Genomic DNA, 17,900 nt, shown 5'->3' on the forward strand with positions numbered 1-17,900 from the left:
CTCACTGATACAGTCCTCTGCCTATTTTAGCCTTCTTTTGATTGATTCTACGGTGTTCTTCAGTTCAGAAATTCTATTCTTCATTTCTTCCTGGTTCTTATTGATAGTTTCTATGTCCTTTTTTATGCTGTTGTAGTTCTCTGTATGCTCCTTGTAGCTTCCCTGCAATTCTTTATAGTTCCCCCGGAGTTCTTTATAATCCCCCTGGAGTTTGTTGTGGTTTTCTTTGAGTTTGTCAAGTTCATTGAGCTTCCTTATAACCATTCTTTTGAATTCCATGTCTGATAGTTGGCTTACATATGTTCCATCTATCTCTCTTTCTGGGGAATCTTCTTTTTCTTTCATTGGGATGTTGTTTACGTGTCTCCCCATGTTGGGTGCTTCTTGTTTTTTTTTGTTTCTTAGATTTGTCTGCTTTGATTTCCTGCCTTCATGGTATAAGATTCTGTATAGGAGACCTGGGGGATTCAGTGGTGCAGTCTCTTTGCTCTCCTGAGCCTGATGCTCTTGGGATGCTCTTTATGCCATTTGTTTTAGCTGTCTGGTTGTATTTCAGTTACTCTTTGGTGATTCTTCCCTCTGGCTAGTTGATTGAGGGTCACTCCACCCACCTTGTCTTGAGTTCTTTTGTGAAGATGCTGTTAAAACATCAACACACAACCCAACCAAGAAACCCATATCCTCAAAAATATCCCCCACCAACAATCACGCTATCAGCAGCAAATGAGCCAGTATTAATATAAATGTAGACGTTAAGACTATTATACTATAGGAGAAACAGATTAGAGTTATTTTAAATGAAAGAAAGATGATTTTTGAGAGGGGAGATGATAGAATAGTAATTGCAGCAAGTAGGGTCAAGACTATGCAAGACAGTAATATTTACATTGTATGTTGAAAAAGGGAGGAAAGAATGCAGAATGAAGTGAGAAAGTGGAAGTGTGTGGTATTAGGTTTATACGCATAGCAGTTATATGCTATATGTTTAGTGTGAGAGGGAGGATAATCAAAACAGACAAACAAAAATTAAAGAAGAAGAATAAGAGGAAGAGAAGGTAGGAAACAGATTAAAGAAAGAGTTTTTACCCAATACAACCTTTGGGTGCTGTCTTCTTTTTCTGGATCCATCCCTGGTTAAAATTCCATGGGTTTCAAATCTTTTCTGGCTGGCTGGCTGTGAGGAGATCCAGCTTGATTCTGGGGTCTCTCACTCGTGGGCCTGCTCCCACTCTGCTGTGAGCCACACTTAGTTGAGTCCCCAACACCCCTGGTCCTGCGGCACCCTCAGCCCTCCTCAGGCTTGCCTAGCAATGCTGTTCTGCTGGTGGGCCAGCGTGCTCATGCCAATAGTCTCTGCCCAGCCTCAAGTCCTCAAGTCCTGTCTCCATTTCTCCAAAAAAGTCTCTTTGTTGCCTCCAAGCTGCAACTACTGCATGCGTCCCTGCCTGTAGGCTTGCGTGGGCCACCTGCCCTCCTGGGGTCCCTGCTGAGTCTGCAGTTCCTCCACGGCTTTCCCGTATGGGCCCCTCTCACCACCTCAGTTCTGCCCCTTTGTTTGGTGGAGCCCTGGCACGAGCGCCTGGAGCACAGAGTTATCAGCCCAGGGTTACAAGCCAAAGGAGTCCTCACCTAGACTCAGTTCACACAGTTTCTCACAGTCCAGGCTGTTCACTGTCTTCCCACGCTTCCGGCTGTTTCAACCAAACCTTCTGGATGACTCCCTCTGGAACTTTGCTGGTCGGTGCACCCGTGGTAGTGGGACGCCGCCAAGCAGATCTCAGCTAATGAGCCAGTCAGCAGCTGCCCCTTTCAGGTGCGGTGGGGCAGAGGTGCCGGGCTGGGAGGCCCAGCGACCCAGCCTGGAGAGCACCGCCGGCTGAACTTTCCACCCTCCTTTACGCCTCTCCCACACTCCCTTCCTGTTTGCGTTGTCTGAAATCTGCACTCACTCACTCCTCTCCGAGTTTGCACTCCAACTCCTTCCGCAATGGGAGCAAGCAGACAACACCTCTACCTACTCTACTGCCATCTTTTTCCACCAGCTAATATTTGTAATTTTAATTGAGTACTAACTTTGTATTTTCTTTTCAGACTCATATGCTAACTTGTTTGATTAGGAAAAATTAATTGCTAGAGTTTTAAATCCATCCTAATTATATGAGGTCTTTTTAAGCATCTTTTTCTTTTTCATTCTGCTAGTTTGTGAATGCAAATACTCAATGTAGCAGAGAAAAGGGAAAAAAAGTACTTGCCAATGCAACCTACATACTCCTACATTCATGTGATCAGCATAACCTGATCATTATGATTATTTTACTTTTGCCTCTTACTATTCTTATACTCTTAAGCTATTACAGGAGATTGTATTCCAGTGGTAATGTTTTTTTTCAGCCCTCAAATTGAAATTTTCAACTCACCCGAAATTTTTCTCATTCATTTAACATTTGAGCTTATCCTCAAGTTCTTGAGTTTATATTCAAAAAAGTGAAATTTAGTTTCTCTAGAAATAGCATGGCATAATCAAGTTCAAAGGTAAGCAGTTTAGAGCTAGTTTGTAAGCTAAACGCAGTCATAAAGGATTCAGTCAGGATCCTTCTCTCTTTGCACTTTTTCTGTCTTTAGCACTAGCTTACATCATCAAGGCTACAGAATGGCAATTGGAGCTCCACTAAACACACATTTGTGATGGAGGGAAAAGGTGCAAAAAGGAAAAAGAATTTAGAAGTGATGTCTGTCCCATTTGTAAGGAGCTCTCTTGGAGATCCTACTCAGTCACTTCCATTCACATCTCTTGATCTGTCCCTAGCTAGAAGGGAGTCAGGAAAGGTGGCTTGAGGGTATTCACACTGTTCCTAGAACTACACTGGAATTTTGTTTATAAGAAAGAAATGAAGAATGGATATTGAGGAGAAAACTTGAGGGCTTTGCCATAATTCCTGACTTCTTATGTCTTCTCTTTGATAGGTGATTAATGTTAATTATTTTTTAGCATCTTCTATTTGAGCAGGTACTATTTCCATTTTCAGTAATAACCATGTTGATCTTTCTTAATTGAAAGCCCACCTCCTTTACTTGTTTACAGAAAAGAGGAGGGTTAGGATTTTTTTACATTCCTCAATCCAGCTGGGAGCCAGCAATGGATTTTAAGAGGACTGACAGGGTGTTTTCCCACTTGGTTCCCTCAGTAGGATTAATTTGTTTTAAAATGTGCCAGACAGATGGTATTTTTTTTTTATAAGGCTTCAATAATCAAGCACACACTGTAAAATCCTGAATGAAGGAAGAGCAACTCTGTTTATTTAAAATGAGAGGAAAAAGAGTAGTCACACTAGCTTTCATTTGATTAAGTGGTGTTTTGTTCCCTTGGCTTAATTTTGGATACCGAGAATTTCCTAATGGGAAATCAGGTATGCATCACAGCTGTGCGCAGCTCACACCGGTGAACTCAGCCAGCTTTATCAGCAGTGCAGATGTGAAGATAAGCAAACAAAGATAGTCTAAGCTTCAGAGGTACTGCAAGGTGAGATCCGCCGCAGACATCACCTTTACGAATGTTTCCCCTTTTTTCTATGGACCTAGAAGGAAGTAGTCTATTGCTTTTATATACAGCCACTGACCTTTACAGAGTCTTTAAGGCATGAGGTATTTAACATGCCAGTTTTTCTTAAATGTTTCTGTGCATTTCAGGGAACCATTTGTATATTAACGTAACAGAAACTTTCCTGAACCTACTGTTTAAGAGGAGAAGATAATTACATGTTTCAGTGACTGTATCTACAGGGCTTTTGGCATCTTGACAGGTTTTTGTACTAAGTGTATGCAATGCTAGAAACCCCTATATATTTATAGCAAAACAAATACTCTGCCAAGGCCCCCAGCCTAACTGTAGTTCTTATCTGAGAAGCTAGTGCAGTAGTGTAGTTTAGTGAACAGGTTTGGAGTCATACACACCTGGATTTGAATCCTGGCCCTGCCACTTGGCAAGTTATAATGCCTCTAAGTCTCAGTGGCCTCATTCGTAGAGTTTTGAGAGAATAAGAATGAGATAATACATAGATGTTTCCCAGTGATGCCGCTGCACTTATGTAATTCCCTCCCCTTGAGCTTGGGCTGGACCAAGTGACATTGGGTTATAAGATTATAAGATTGTGGCATCCATGTTGGGTGCCCTCACTCTCTTGGTGTGCTCATGCTCACTCGCATTCTCTCCTGCATTGCTTGCTTTGGGTCACGTCAACTGCTGTGTATTAGGAAGTCTTGTGGAGAGGCTCACACCATCTCTGTTTGAAGTGGATGTTTTGAGGTCTGTCGACAGCCACAGAATGAGCTTGGAAGCAGATTCTTCCCCATTTGAACTCAGAGCTGACTACAGCCCAGCCAGCAACTTGATTGCAACCCCTCAGGAAAGACCCATGAGCCAGGGGCACTCAGTTAAGCAGCATCCAGTTTCTTGACCCACAAACACTAAGATGATAAATACTTGTTTTTGTTTTAAATTACTAGGTTAGGGGTGATTTGTTACCCACTAATCTATAACTAATACAACACATAAGGAGGTTCACCTATGCTTAGGAGATAGCAAACATGACCAGTCAAGAACTGGTAACACTATTCTCAGAACAAGAAAATATCAGACAATGTAGCATTACAGGATTGTTCATCATGCACCATAAAACAATTTAAATATATGTGTTGGAAAGCTCAAGAATAAGCTTTGTGGACAGTCCCTTGCCTGTTTTTGTAAATTGAAATTTTAAGGAAAAAAATATTAGTTATTTGAGAATTTGAAGGTAATATTTATATTGCTGAAAGTCAATACCAAAGGGGAGACACATAGTAATTTACAGATATTGTTCCTTGGATTGACGCAAAAGAATTGCCAAAATCTTAAAAGTCAAATTAATAAAAATACAGCAGTTTGTTACTTAGTAATATTTGGGATCTTTATGTTAACTTAATTTGCAAAAGGCCATCCTACGTATTGTAGTTTTGCACTAAACAAGATCTTGAAAAAATGTTGTAAAGAAAAGTTGTTCATGATTTGGGAGCATGTAACAAATTATATTAAAAACTTTATGTGTAATGTCATATTAAAATCAGTTAGTCCCCCTTGCAACAATCAATCCGTCTCATGTTTGAGATAAGTTCTTCACTTGCAATTCAACACTAGAAAGTAGGATGTATAGGGTATTAGAGGGTATTAAAAGGTAAATATAACCCTTGGATCAGAGCCCTGAGGTAGGATTTCTGTGCAATTCCTATAACAATTTTATATGCCTTTACTTTTCCCCTAAAATTTCCCTCAGTCTCAAGCTTTCTTTTTAAAGTATTTAGGAAATTTTTAGATTTTCTTTATAAATTGTCTAAATTAGGAGTAAAGCAGTTATTACTAGAATTCTTTTCTTTTCAAATTCACCAAACTTCACACACTAGAAAGAGTAGTGCCTGCTATCAGGCAAATAAAAGTAAAATCTTCACTCACTACTACAGTGAATTCTTTCCTGGCTAAAAGCTATTGCTTAACTTGTAATATTGAATAGACTATATTTCAGAGCAGTGCACTTGCACATTAGAGTCTGGAATATATAGTTGGTTTAGTTAAGAGCAAAATTGAGCATTCCCATTTCCCAATGGAGTCTATGGTAGTTTGGAATAAAAAAGCAGAAGTGCCCAAATATGTAGAATTTATTTTAGATGATTCAAAAGCAGAGAATTTACTTGCCTTAAGACATCTTAAAACAAGACAAAAAATACAAAAAAACAAAAAACAAACAAAAACACAGTTTTTAAGCTGTGGCCAATAGGGTTTAAGACTCTTTCATTTACTCCAAAAGAGCGTCTGTAATTCATCTTGCTCATGCTAGAAAGTTACATAGTTTCTTTATATGTTGATATTTTTTAACTACATAGTCACATAGACTTGAAATATAGTCTTAAGTTGAAAAGCATTCTCAAAGACAGCAGGATATGTCAACTCTGAATTGAAAGTCTTCATGGGATGTGAGTTATGGCCTGTAAACATTCTGATAAAGAGGTTAGGCCTGTATTTTCTGAAGTTCAAGGCTGAGGCAACTGGCACTGCCTTAGTTCAAACCACTGCCCTACCTATATTAAATCTTTTAGTCAGAATCACTCTAAACATGTATTTTACATAACACTGTTATCCTGAAGTTGATTCAAAGTCCCTTTCAACAATGTTTTCTAATTATGGCACAGTTTTAGTCCCAGAGAGAAGATTTCATGTCTAAGCTTCAGTTGTACATACAATATATTCCTCTTGAAATCACATTTATTTATCTGAAAGTATAAATAAAAGGCTGTTTTAAAAGAGAAACTCTTTATGGATAGTGCATCAGTAATAAAATGGATACTATAGAACCTCCATTAATGCAACTAGTAATGTTACAGATAAGTCTAAATTTTCTGAGGCTGAATTGATGAGAAGTAGAATTTGAGGATACATGAGGAAAGTAAAGATGGTGGCATTTAGAGTGAAAATGTTGAAATGTCACAATAAAAATAATCACCCCTCAAGAATGGCTAGCTCTTCTTCATGTCTATCAGCCCTTAATATGGTGATTTTATACTATGAACCAGGCAATTAAAATTATGTTTGTATATTATATTAAGTTTTAAAATTGACCCCAAGTCCACTTCCTTCATGTCTACATCAAGGGCAAGTGTAGTCATGTAATCTCACCCAGAATAATTTTCAGCACCTTTCTTGTCATAGTACCGGTACTCCAGGGATGTCTGATCTTTCCATTGTCAAAAGCTTTGTGAGGCCATAAAATCTACTTGATACATCGTAGGGTTTCTTAAGCAAAGATAAACTCGGATTAATACATTTAAAGAAGTGTGTATTTTTTAAATGTAGGAGGACATATTTAATTTGTGAAATCGGTCTCTTAACCACTCAGAGCATCAGCTTTCCACAACTGTAAAATGGAGATGTTAGACTAAGCATTCTCAAAATCCCTTACATTAATATTTCATGATTAATTATTATTAAAGGGAAACCTGAACTTCCAATCAAGATGGAGACATAGGTGGACACACTTTGCCTCCTCATGAAACCATTGAAAGAATTACAACCAGATCTCAAAACAAATTAACACCCAGCACCATTAGAAAATCAAGCTATGTGGAAGTCTGACTACCAAGGATTTAAAGAAGCCACATTCATCCAGATGAGTTGGAGGGGTGGAGTCACAGAGATGTTGGGGAGAAGCAGTGTAGCTTGGACAAGCAGAGGCAGTGGAACTGATGGTCCCACACTCGTGTGTAATGGATAAAAATAACGAGGGATACCCTGCGAGCTAGCTATCTCAGCCCAGGCCAGGCTGCACAGTCCAGGGTTCCAGCACTAGGAAGATATAACCCCCCATTAACTCTGGCTGTAAAAATCAGTGGAGGTTGGGGCAGCAGAAGAAACTACCAGATTTTTGCCACTTAAAGGGGTCTGCATGGTCTTAGGACATCACAAACCCCAGGGTAGGCAACTGGGAAGTGGGTGAAATGACTGGAAACAGGGCGAGTGCTGGGAAAATTGCCAGAGCGAGGCAGTGGCATTGTCCCCTCTCTGAGCCCTCCCCCAACACAGAGCCACAAAGTGGTGAAGGGGATGCCCCCATTCAGGCAATTGTCTAAGGCTCTGCCCCCACACAATTTACAGGTGCCTCTGCTATGTAGGCCACACTACTAAGACAGGGAGTAAAAGCAGTTCTACCTAATACACAGAAACAGAGACAGGGAGGCTGCCAAATTGAGAAAGCAAAAAATATGGCGAAATGAAAGAACAGAACAAAACTCCACAAAAAGAACTAAACGAAACAGAGATGGCCAGCCTATCAGATGCAGAGGTTAAGCACTGGTGATAAGGATGCTCAGAGAACTCATAGAGTATAGCAAAAAAAATTAAGGAAAAAAATGAAGGTTACACAACATGAAATAAAGAAATATACAGGGAATCAATAGTGAAGGGAAGGAAGCCAGGATTCAAATCAATGATTTGGAACAAAAGGAAGAAATAAACATTTAACCAGAACAGCAAGAAGAAAAAAGAATGCAAAAAAACAAGGAGAGGCTTAGGAACCTCTGGGGCAACTTTAAACATACCAATATCCAAATCATAGCGATGATAGAAAGAGAAAAGGAAAAGCAAGAAATTGAAAACCTATTTGAAAAAACAATGAGAGAACAATTCCTTAATTTGGCAAAGGAAAAGATATATAAATCCAGGAAGCACAGAGAGTCCCAAACAAGTTGGACCCAAAGAGAACCACACCAAGACACATCATAATTAAAAAGCCAAAGGTTAAAGATAAAGAGAGAATCTTGAAAGTGGTAAGAGAAAAGCAGAGTTACTTACAAAGGAGTTCCCATAAGACTATCGGCAGCTTTCTAAAAGAAACTTTGCAAGCGAGAAGAGACTGGCAAGGAGTATTCAAAGTGATGAAAAGCAAGAACCTACAACCAAGATTACTCTATCCAGCAAAGCTGTCCTTTAGAATGGAAGGGCAGAGAAACTGCTTCCCAGACAAGGTAAAGCTGAAGGAGTTCATCATCACCAAGCCATTATTACATGAAATGTTAAAGGGCTTTGTTTGAAAAAGAAGAAGGTCAAAACTATGAACATGAAAATGACAACAAACTTGCAACTATCAACAACTGAGTCTGAAAAACAAAAATGAAGTAAGCAAACAACCAGAAGAGGAACAGAATCATAGATACGGAGATCATTGCAGGATTATCAGCTGGGAGGGGAAAGGGGGAGAATGGGAGGAAAAGTACAGGGATTGAGAAGCATAATTGGAAGGAACAAAATAGCCAGGGATGTTAAGAATAGTATAGGAAATGGAGAAGCCAAAGAGCTTACACGCAGACCCATGGACGTGAACTAAGGGGAGAGATTGCTGGAGGAAACCGGGGGTACAGGGAGGAAGAAATAATGGGGGAAAATATGGGACAACTGTAACAGCATAATTAATAATATATACTTTTATAAAAGGGAAACTTAATTCATGTAATCTGCTTCCTGTATTAACAATTTGTTTTGAGTCTAGAGGAGTTCTCAAGAGAAATTGATTTGTGGGGCATTGTCCAAAGTATGCTTTATACACACATGCATACATGATTCCAAGATTTAAAAGTCTGACAGACATTACCTGTACCAGTTAGCCCTTTTGCCAATTCACAGTGCTTCTTAGCACAAAAGCTCTGACAGGGTCTGTGGAAAAGAAATCATTTGCTCCTGCATTTCTCAAACTTACTTAACTAAAAAGCCTTTTATTTATTTATTTTAAACAAAACACCTTCTACATAAAAATGTTTTGTACATTGTTGGAAACCCTACTCTGGTACATAAGGACCTCAACAGTCCGGAAAAATTATTGTTAGCCCTTTCCCAGGGCTCCTGTAACAAAGCAGCACAAACTGGGTGGCTTAAAACAACAGGATTTTATTATCTCACAGTTCTAGAGGCTAGAATTCCAAAATCAAGGTGTTGGCGGGGCTCTGCTCTCTCTGAAGGCTCTAGGGCACATCTGTTCCATGCCTCTCTCCAGTTTCTGGTTTTGCTGGCATTGCTTTGCATCCCTTGGTTTTACAGACACATCAGTCTCTGCCTCCTTCACATGGTGTTCCTCCCTGCGTCTGTGTTTTTGTGCCTTTTTATGAGGACACCAGTGATTGGATTTAGAGTCCACTCTTAATCCATATGGATTCATTCTAAATTATATCTTAATTATATCTGCAAAGACCCTATTTTCAAAAAGGTCGCATTCATACATATCCCTAAGGAGGACGCAATTCAACCATCGCAATAATCATCTGTCACACCTCATATCCCACGCTCCTTTGCCAGATCATGTGTTAAGAGTGCCCAGAGCTTAGTCTTCTGACCTTTCCTCTCTGATCTTTATCCATTCCCTAGGTAATCTCATCTGTGCCTTCTACATGCAGGTGATTTCCAAATTTATATCACTGGCCCTGGTATTCTCCCCTGAATTGCAGACTCTTGTAATCCAATATCTCTGATATATTTAATAGGATTAGACAAATTAACCATGTTCAAAACAAAACTAATTTTCCTCTGACCAACTCCCTCTAGCTCCAGTTCATCGTATCTCAGTAAATGACACCATCATTCTAAGAATCACCTTTATTTCTCTTTTGATTCACATTTTTAATCCAAGTTGGTCCTATCTCAAAATATGTCCCAAATCTGACCTGCTGCTAAGGCTCCACTGCCAGCAGTTTGGTTAACTGTGTATCTTTCCCAGACCAAAAGTCTTCTAACTGGCTTGTCTTCTTCCACTCTTGTGTTTTTACAGTCTGTTGTTCCGGTAACAAGTGTGATCATTTTCAAACATACGGTCACACTCTTGCTGAAAACTTCCCGTGACCTCTAGTGCCCTGCACGGCCTGGCCACCACCCACTTCTCTGATCCTCTCTCCTGTTCAGTCCGCCTCCCCCTTGCTCATTTTGCTCCATTGCTGTACGTATTGCCAATACTCAGTCAAATCAAGTCTGACCCACATTTTGGACTTTTCTCTTGCAGTTTCATCTGCCTTGAAATTTTCTTTCCTGATGTTTTTGCAAGGTTCCTCTTCTCCCTCACTTCACTCATGTCTCTTATTACCACCTTCTCTGGTGGTTTCCTTTGGTCATCCTCCCCAACAGATACCCCTCAATCTATATCAAGTCCTTTACTCTGTTATTTTTTTTTTATAGTACCGATCTCTATTCATTTGTCTCTTCAAACTAAAATGTAAATTATACATATAATGGTCTTATACACCATTATATTTTTAGTGCCTGAAACAGTGTTGGGCACATAGTTGGTACTAAATAAATATTGTATCGATGGGCAAATGAAAGAATGTATGGATATTCTTAGTAGATTTTCTCCACTAGACTCAAGCCTTCTTCTTCTGTCTCTAAATAGTCTCTTTCCTCACTCTCTTTGTTTTTGCTAATCTGCTTCCCTAGAATTTCTTCCATACATTTCTCCTCTTTGTCTAAGAAAATGCTCTTGATGCTGTAAGAGCCTGTGAAGTTTTTTCTACTGTACTCTCCCACTGTGATCTCCCCAACACTGATCTCCCATTGGACTCAGTCTTTCTTGTACATATCAGCACCTCATTGTTCTTTTATTATAGAGTGTGTATCTCTCCGGAAAGATTATAAACCTCTTAAGGACAAGGACGTTATTGTGTACTTCTTTGGATTTTTTGCCCATGTCTCAGCAACAATGCACAAATAATTAGCAGTCTTGACTTTGTTAATATCAATTGATTGACTAAGTGATTAGTGGATGGTCTCAATCTCAAATATGTAAATGAAACCACAGTTTGAGTGTTTTTGTGGTGGGTGTATAATAAAGTCATAAAGAGAGAGGCATTCATATCTAAATAACAGTTAAAAAGGCAACAGCTGTCATAAATAAGAGACTGAAGAACTATTTTGTTTCTTATCAAAATGTAATTAGTCTGTATTACCCAATATGATGATGTTAACTAGAAAATTTGCCTAAGTAATTACAGTTCCAGATCATCATACTTGACCTTTCTTCAATGCCTATGAGAGAACTTGTTAGTGACTGTGAGAACTGAATCCATAAGATGAATTATTATAAACTGATAACATGTTTATGAGTCCCTTTCTATCAGTGGATTTGCCAAAGATTCATTATAGCTTTTTTGAAAAATTAGATCACTTTTAATCATAAACTTAAAATTTTAGGAGGGAATGGTGTAAAAGTAACAATGATAAGATATAGCTAATATTTTCACATCTTTTGTTATATCTTGTTGGTAGGAGCCCACCATATATTGGATCACAATTAGTACTAAGTATATTTTTGTGTGTGTGTGTTTCTCATACAAGATATAAATATATATCTATATGTAAGATCATATATATAATGTTATGTATAACATAAGATGTAAGTATATACACATATAAGATATATTTATTCAAAAACAATGTTTCAGACTTCCTGGGTTATAAACAGCACTCTTAACAGTCCCATTAAAATAAGTCATATTTGTTTGCAATTGATTTTGAATTTTGCTATCTAGATCAGTATAAATTCACCATTCACCATACTGTGTTTTGGTGATGAGGGAGTGAAACCAAAGGTCCAAAGATGTTTTTTTTTTGTTTTGTTTTTTTCTTTTGCTATGGCATGAAATACTAACAGAAAGATAAATCTAACGTTGGGAATTATTGGGAAGTCATGTGTTCTTTTTTTCTCCTAACCTTATAAATACTAACTTTTAGCAAGCAGTATGCTTCTAAATTGTTTTCAGCAAGATGCCAACAAATGGAAAAGATGATAAAGAGGGGGGAAAAGATTTATAAAGCCCCAGTGTCTATTTGAGAGACTCCAGAATTTCTAGTTGTTTTTTTCAGGTATCTGAAAGAGCTGAATAGCAGCTGAAACAACAGAAAATGGGAGGGAAAACAAAGCAGTTATAGCTACACTATTAAGAAGAGACTGTAAACCCATATCCAAAACTGTTTGCCACCACTACTCTGTCAACATGAAGTCACAGAATACAAATCTCTGATTCACTTTGAAATGAAAGCCACAAATCCAGAGCTCAGCCCCACTTTGCGAGGGGCAAAACGAGTTCAATATTTTGCCAAAATTCTTCTTGCTTCAATAAAGGATAATAAGGTCATGCTTAATAAAACAGAAACTGTTGAAATGCAGGAATTTGCCAAGAACATCAGTTTGATGTGCTTGTTTCAGAGAGAGGAATTCACCGTTTAAGTAAGAGAAAGGTCTCAAGTGCTCCCCCTCACAGACATGATCTTACGTACCATGCTCAGGAAGGACCAATTGGAAGCTCAGCACTGTGATGGCCCATTTTATCTTACTCCTCACAGGGTATCAGTGTCCCCACATTGCTTCTCAGTGTTGAGCTCCTGTGTGTTGAATGGATTCTTGCCCTCAGACATTTCTGGGAGGCCTGGGGAGAGAAATGAAGCGGGCCTCACCACTGCCTGAGCCCAAAACCAGTTATGTCTGTCATCTTACCGTCACTAGTTCCAGGGTGACTCCTAACACAGGCAAGAGAAAAGTGCTGGGTATGCTTCAATGAAAATCTGTTGAACTCTGTCCTTATATGTGTCTTTGCTTTTTTTTAAGTGACAGAATATTCATCCTGAAGGCATAACTCCAGATGAGTAGAGTTACTCAGCAATATCACCAGTTGCTATACAAACACATTGTGAGTTTGTGCTATATACCCTCAAAAGGAGACAAGTTTCTTCTTTATATAACACCCATAACTGTTAGGACAGTAAGTCAAAATTGTTTTCAATGAAACTTCTGATTGTTCTAGGGGGCTTCCAAAAGACTTGGAGTTATTAGTAACACTTAAAGTCATGAAACATAGTAATAGTAAAACAAACACCCATGAAGCAACCTCCAAAATGAGTCTATGTCTCTCATTCTGCCCTACACCACCCTCCAGATAAAACTCCAGGTACAGCTATTCTCAGTTTGGATTGCATAATTTCCTTGCCTTAGAAGGGATAGCCTATTGATGTAACTCAAAAGAATATACTTTTGGACTTTGCTTGGTTTTTGTGCTTTATGAAAAAAGGATATGAGGCAGTCTGTAATCTGATCACTTTCTTTTTAAATTCAGTTTGGTTACAAGTGTTCACTAATATATACTCCTCTGAAATATTTGATAGTGTGGTTAATATGGTTGTTAGATGTGATATATGTATTAAGATATATTATAAAATTATAGTAATTAAGACAGCATCATATTTCTGTAGGGTTAGGTGAATTGTCTATGGGAACAGAATAGAGATAGGGAGTCCAAAGATAGATTCATGCATATATGGACACCTGATTTATTACTGAGGTAACATTGCAGGTGACATATTTTTGTGCTCAAGCAATTTCTACAAGATATACGAGCAAACGTACAGAGGTCTGTGTTGAAGGATGTTTATTACAGCACTGACTACTATAGCAAAAGATTAGGAACAATCCAAAAGTCTATGAATAGAATAACTTAAAAAGAAATGATAAAATATCCATTATATATATTAACTTATAAATATGTAATGGAAAACTATGCAACCATTTAAAAAAGAAACCAAGGTAAAATGATCCTCGTATTCATTCTAGATGGGACTGATAAATTGGTACCCTCACTCTGGAAAACAATTTTGCAATATCTATCACAAGTTAAAATATGCAAATCTTATGACCTAGAAATTCCACATACATCTGTCCAAGAGAAGCCCTTGAACATCTGAAGGGAGTGTACTCAGGTTGTAAATTTCTTTGGTGCTTTAAAGCAAGGCAGAATTGCAGTAAACACATGTCTTCAGTGGAAGTATGGCTAAATAAATCATGGAATACAGTCAAGCAATTTCTTAAAAATGAGGTAGGGAAATAGTCCAGTAATGACAATAGAACTAACTGATTGTGTGATCCTTCCCATGGTTACGATCATAAGATCTGGACAAAGTATTTGTATAAACCAGTCTTTAAAGGCTTGAAAGCATTCCAAAGTAGACAGAAACCACTGGAAATGAACTGGAAGTAGGTGTTGTTGATATAGTCTTCTCTATTATTTGAATTTGACCAAGAGCAAAATAATTAAAAAACTGCAAATATTTAGATTTTTTCCATTTTACATATATATTAAATTAAAACTTTTAAAAATTCAACTTTACTCCCTACATATCTTTTAGATTAGGTTAAGCATGTTTCATTTTAAAAGTGCATCTGTCATTTCATATTAGGCTGCCTTGATCTATTAGGCTTAAATATTTATTGATTCATTCAATCTCAGCAAATATTTTATGAGTATCTAACATGTGCCAGACCTTCTTCTAGAGGCTGGAGTACACGAATCAGTGAGACAGACAAGATCTCTGCTTACCTGAGGTTTATAATGCAATGAACTGCCTTGTTTAATAGAGATTTATAAACAAAAGGGATATGGTATTCAACAAAAGGCATCATTTGAGAGAAGAAGAAAAAATGAGGAAAAAAGATAAGCCGCAATTCTATTTATGTATGTATTTTAAAATCCCAAAATATTAGAATATAAGGGAATCTTACTGGTGTTCAATCTTTTTAAATGAGCATTTGCTAAATATAATTTTTAAAATTAACTTTTAGGATACTTCAAAATTTTAATCCTCTGTTTTTCAGTCATTTTTGAGTATCAGCAGATTATAGAAGTATAATATAGGATTCTTGTTTGGGTTTGTCTTTTATTAAATGTTATGTTGGTGGGAATTTGTGCAAAGAACATGACAACTTTTAGGTAAATATCACAGGTATATATTGTGAAATGGAATTTATTTGGCTTTCTGTTGGGTTCCTTCATTATTCTTTAAGTATAGGTAACGTGTTGTCATTGGTTATTTTTACACCATGGGCAAATTTTTTAGGGCAGAAGAGTTAGAAACTTTTCATAATGTTTTCAATAATCCTTACCATCCTGTAAGTTCTTTATGACACATTATTAAACCTCTTGTTTACTTTATTAATTTGTTAGGGAAACTTTTTAACAATCCTAATAAAAAATCTCTGACTCGCAGGAAGACCATGTCAAATAAGTTTCTATAATCTCAAGTATTTCTTAAAGTACATCTTTTCAAAAACTTTCTCTGATTTCAGAGAATTGTTTACCTCCTCCTTTATTTCTTATCTCACTAAAGCCTATGCATGATGTAATTATGCTGGTTTTCTGTACTGCGTATTTCTTTTTTTTGCATCTGTTTCATTTTTATGGTCTTTGTCAATGTTTGATCCATATATTCATTAAGATCTAGCATTTTATATTATTACATATTTTTAAATCACACTAATCAAATTTTCTGTATTTCTGCAATAGCTGAATAATAACATCAATTATAAAATTGTAATGATTATCATCTCATCTTAGATAATAGTCACTACATTGTCTCTGAGTTAAAAGCACTATTTGGGTTTCTAAATCATCATCTGAAAAGGTTGCTTGAATAGGCTTCAGTAACATAATATTCTTTATCACCCACTAAGTATATATTTTTTCTGTTTCTCTCTCTCTTTAAAAATAAATTGACAGCTTGACCAAGTCATCCGTCAAAGAAGCTTGTCCAGTTTGGAACTGTTCCTCTCCTGTGCTCAGAAACAGTTAAGTGCTTTGATAGCTACGGAACCAGTTGACATTGAATAAAATGAACATGACAAGCTAACCCACACTGGCAATGGATAAATCATTAGACCTCTAAAATACATGCTGTGAATTATAAAGATGCTTTTGTTTTCTTTCCAAATCTTGGATAATTGATTTTCACTTCAAGGATAAACCAAAACAATATTTAGAACTATCAAGAGATCTAATTTATTTTCTTTTGTTTTCTCATTTATATTTCCTGTTATTTTAGTAGAAGTAGTAGTAGCAGCAGTAGCAGCAGTAGTAGCAGCAGCAACAGCAGCAGCAGCAAGAAAAAGTTTGATGTGACTCAAAGCCATTGAAAATTGCCATATTACCAAAAGTTAATTAGGTAAACCTTATAGCCTCAGGTGGCCTATTATATTGTAGTTAGCAAAAGTAGGAAATATCTTTACTTATTGCTTGACAGTGAGTCTTCATAAGATTTTAGAATATAATCATACATTTATTTGATTTTGAGGATAAAAACAGCATGGATTTCAGTATCTCCTTCTGGTAACATCATGCTTCTTTTCTGTAGTGGGATCTATTTTTATTGGTAACACTAAAAACACTAAAGATTATTATATTAGTTCAACTTTGATCTGATATGCCACTTAAAGGAGTATGTGTGTGATACATGCTTATTTCCTATTTCTGTCTTTAAAGTCACTATAAATCAATAAAATCATTATTTAAACAAATCATGCCATGCACTTAATTTCTAGAAAGGGAATGTGACTTAACAATTTATATGAAGTCAGGCTCATATAAGAATATGAAATTCTTTCCCAGAATTTCAGAATGTACTTAATTCATGAGCAGTGCGCTTCAATGCAAAAATGTGAGTTTTCTTTTTTTTTAAATAAAAACTAAATGTTATCATTAAAATTATGTAAACATTTTGTCTTGTTTTCTGAAATGCTTTTACTCTCATGGGCTTTGTACTTTTCTGGGGTTTATCAGTGTAATAAAAAGAGCTTCAAAAACTTATTTGGTTATTTTTTATCCTTTCTTTTTTAAAATTAATTCCTTCTTTAAAAAAACTGTTCTGCCCTGGCTGGGTGCTCAGTGGGTTAGAGTGTCATCCTGATACCTCAAGGTTGTGGGGCAATCCCCGATCAGGGCACATACAAGAATCAACCAATGAATGCATAAGTAAGCGGAACAACAAATCAGTGTCCCTTTTCTCTTGTCCTCCTCCTTTCTCTCGCTGTAAAAAAAAAAAAAAAAAAAAAAAATCAATGAATAAAAAGTATTAATTTTTTTCACAACTCATGCATTCATGGGTGATGTTTTTAAAATATACTCTAAATATTTATTTCCTGCAAATCTTTAAATGTGAATAGCTAGTTTTCTCTTACAAGTTTAAATAAAATATTAAAGCAAGCAAAGCAGGTCCCTGACTTGAAATACAGCATAGAAATAAAAGGAGAAGGCTTTTAATTTGGGAACAAGCCAATAACACAATGTTATGGTCATATTTAAAATCAACCAAAAAATAAGAGAAGAAAGAAATCACTTTATTCTTTGTCATTAAATTTAAAACGATAAAATATTTTACAACTTAATGCAGATACGATTTATATGAAAATGAAGAACTGAAGATCTAGAGAGACTAAGACCCAGAGATAATGGAAATATCAAGAGAATACAATAGTCTACACTTCTCTTTCATCCCCACCATCACAGAAAGATTTTCCTTCCACTTA

General features: G+C 36.9%; 1 protein-coding gene across 2 annotated transcripts in view; it reads left to right on the forward strand.

The window, feature by feature from the left end:
• CCDC91 (coiled-coil domain containing 91) overlaps window positions 1-17,181 on the forward strand; it is a 458,769-nt gene extending 441,588 nt beyond the window's left edge. For both annotated transcript variants that reach the window (XM_090275502.1, XM_090275501.1), the window contains one exon: window positions 16,099-17,181. In XM_090275502.1, the coding sequence (XP_090131628.1) occupies window positions 16,099-16,209 (111 nt within the window). In that variant the 3' untranslated portion in view covers window positions 16,210-17,181. The remainder of the gene's footprint in view (window positions 1-16,098) is intronic.
• Window positions 17,182-17,900: the final 719 nt, after the last annotated feature.

Source organism: Furipterus horrens, unplaced genomic scaffold (genome assembly GCF_987537825.1).
Source record: "Furipterus horrens unplaced genomic scaffold, mFurHor1.1.pri manual_scaffold_4, whole genome shotgun sequence".
Taxonomy (NCBI): domain Eukaryota; kingdom Metazoa; phylum Chordata; class Mammalia; order Chiroptera; family Furipteridae; genus Furipterus; species Furipterus horrens.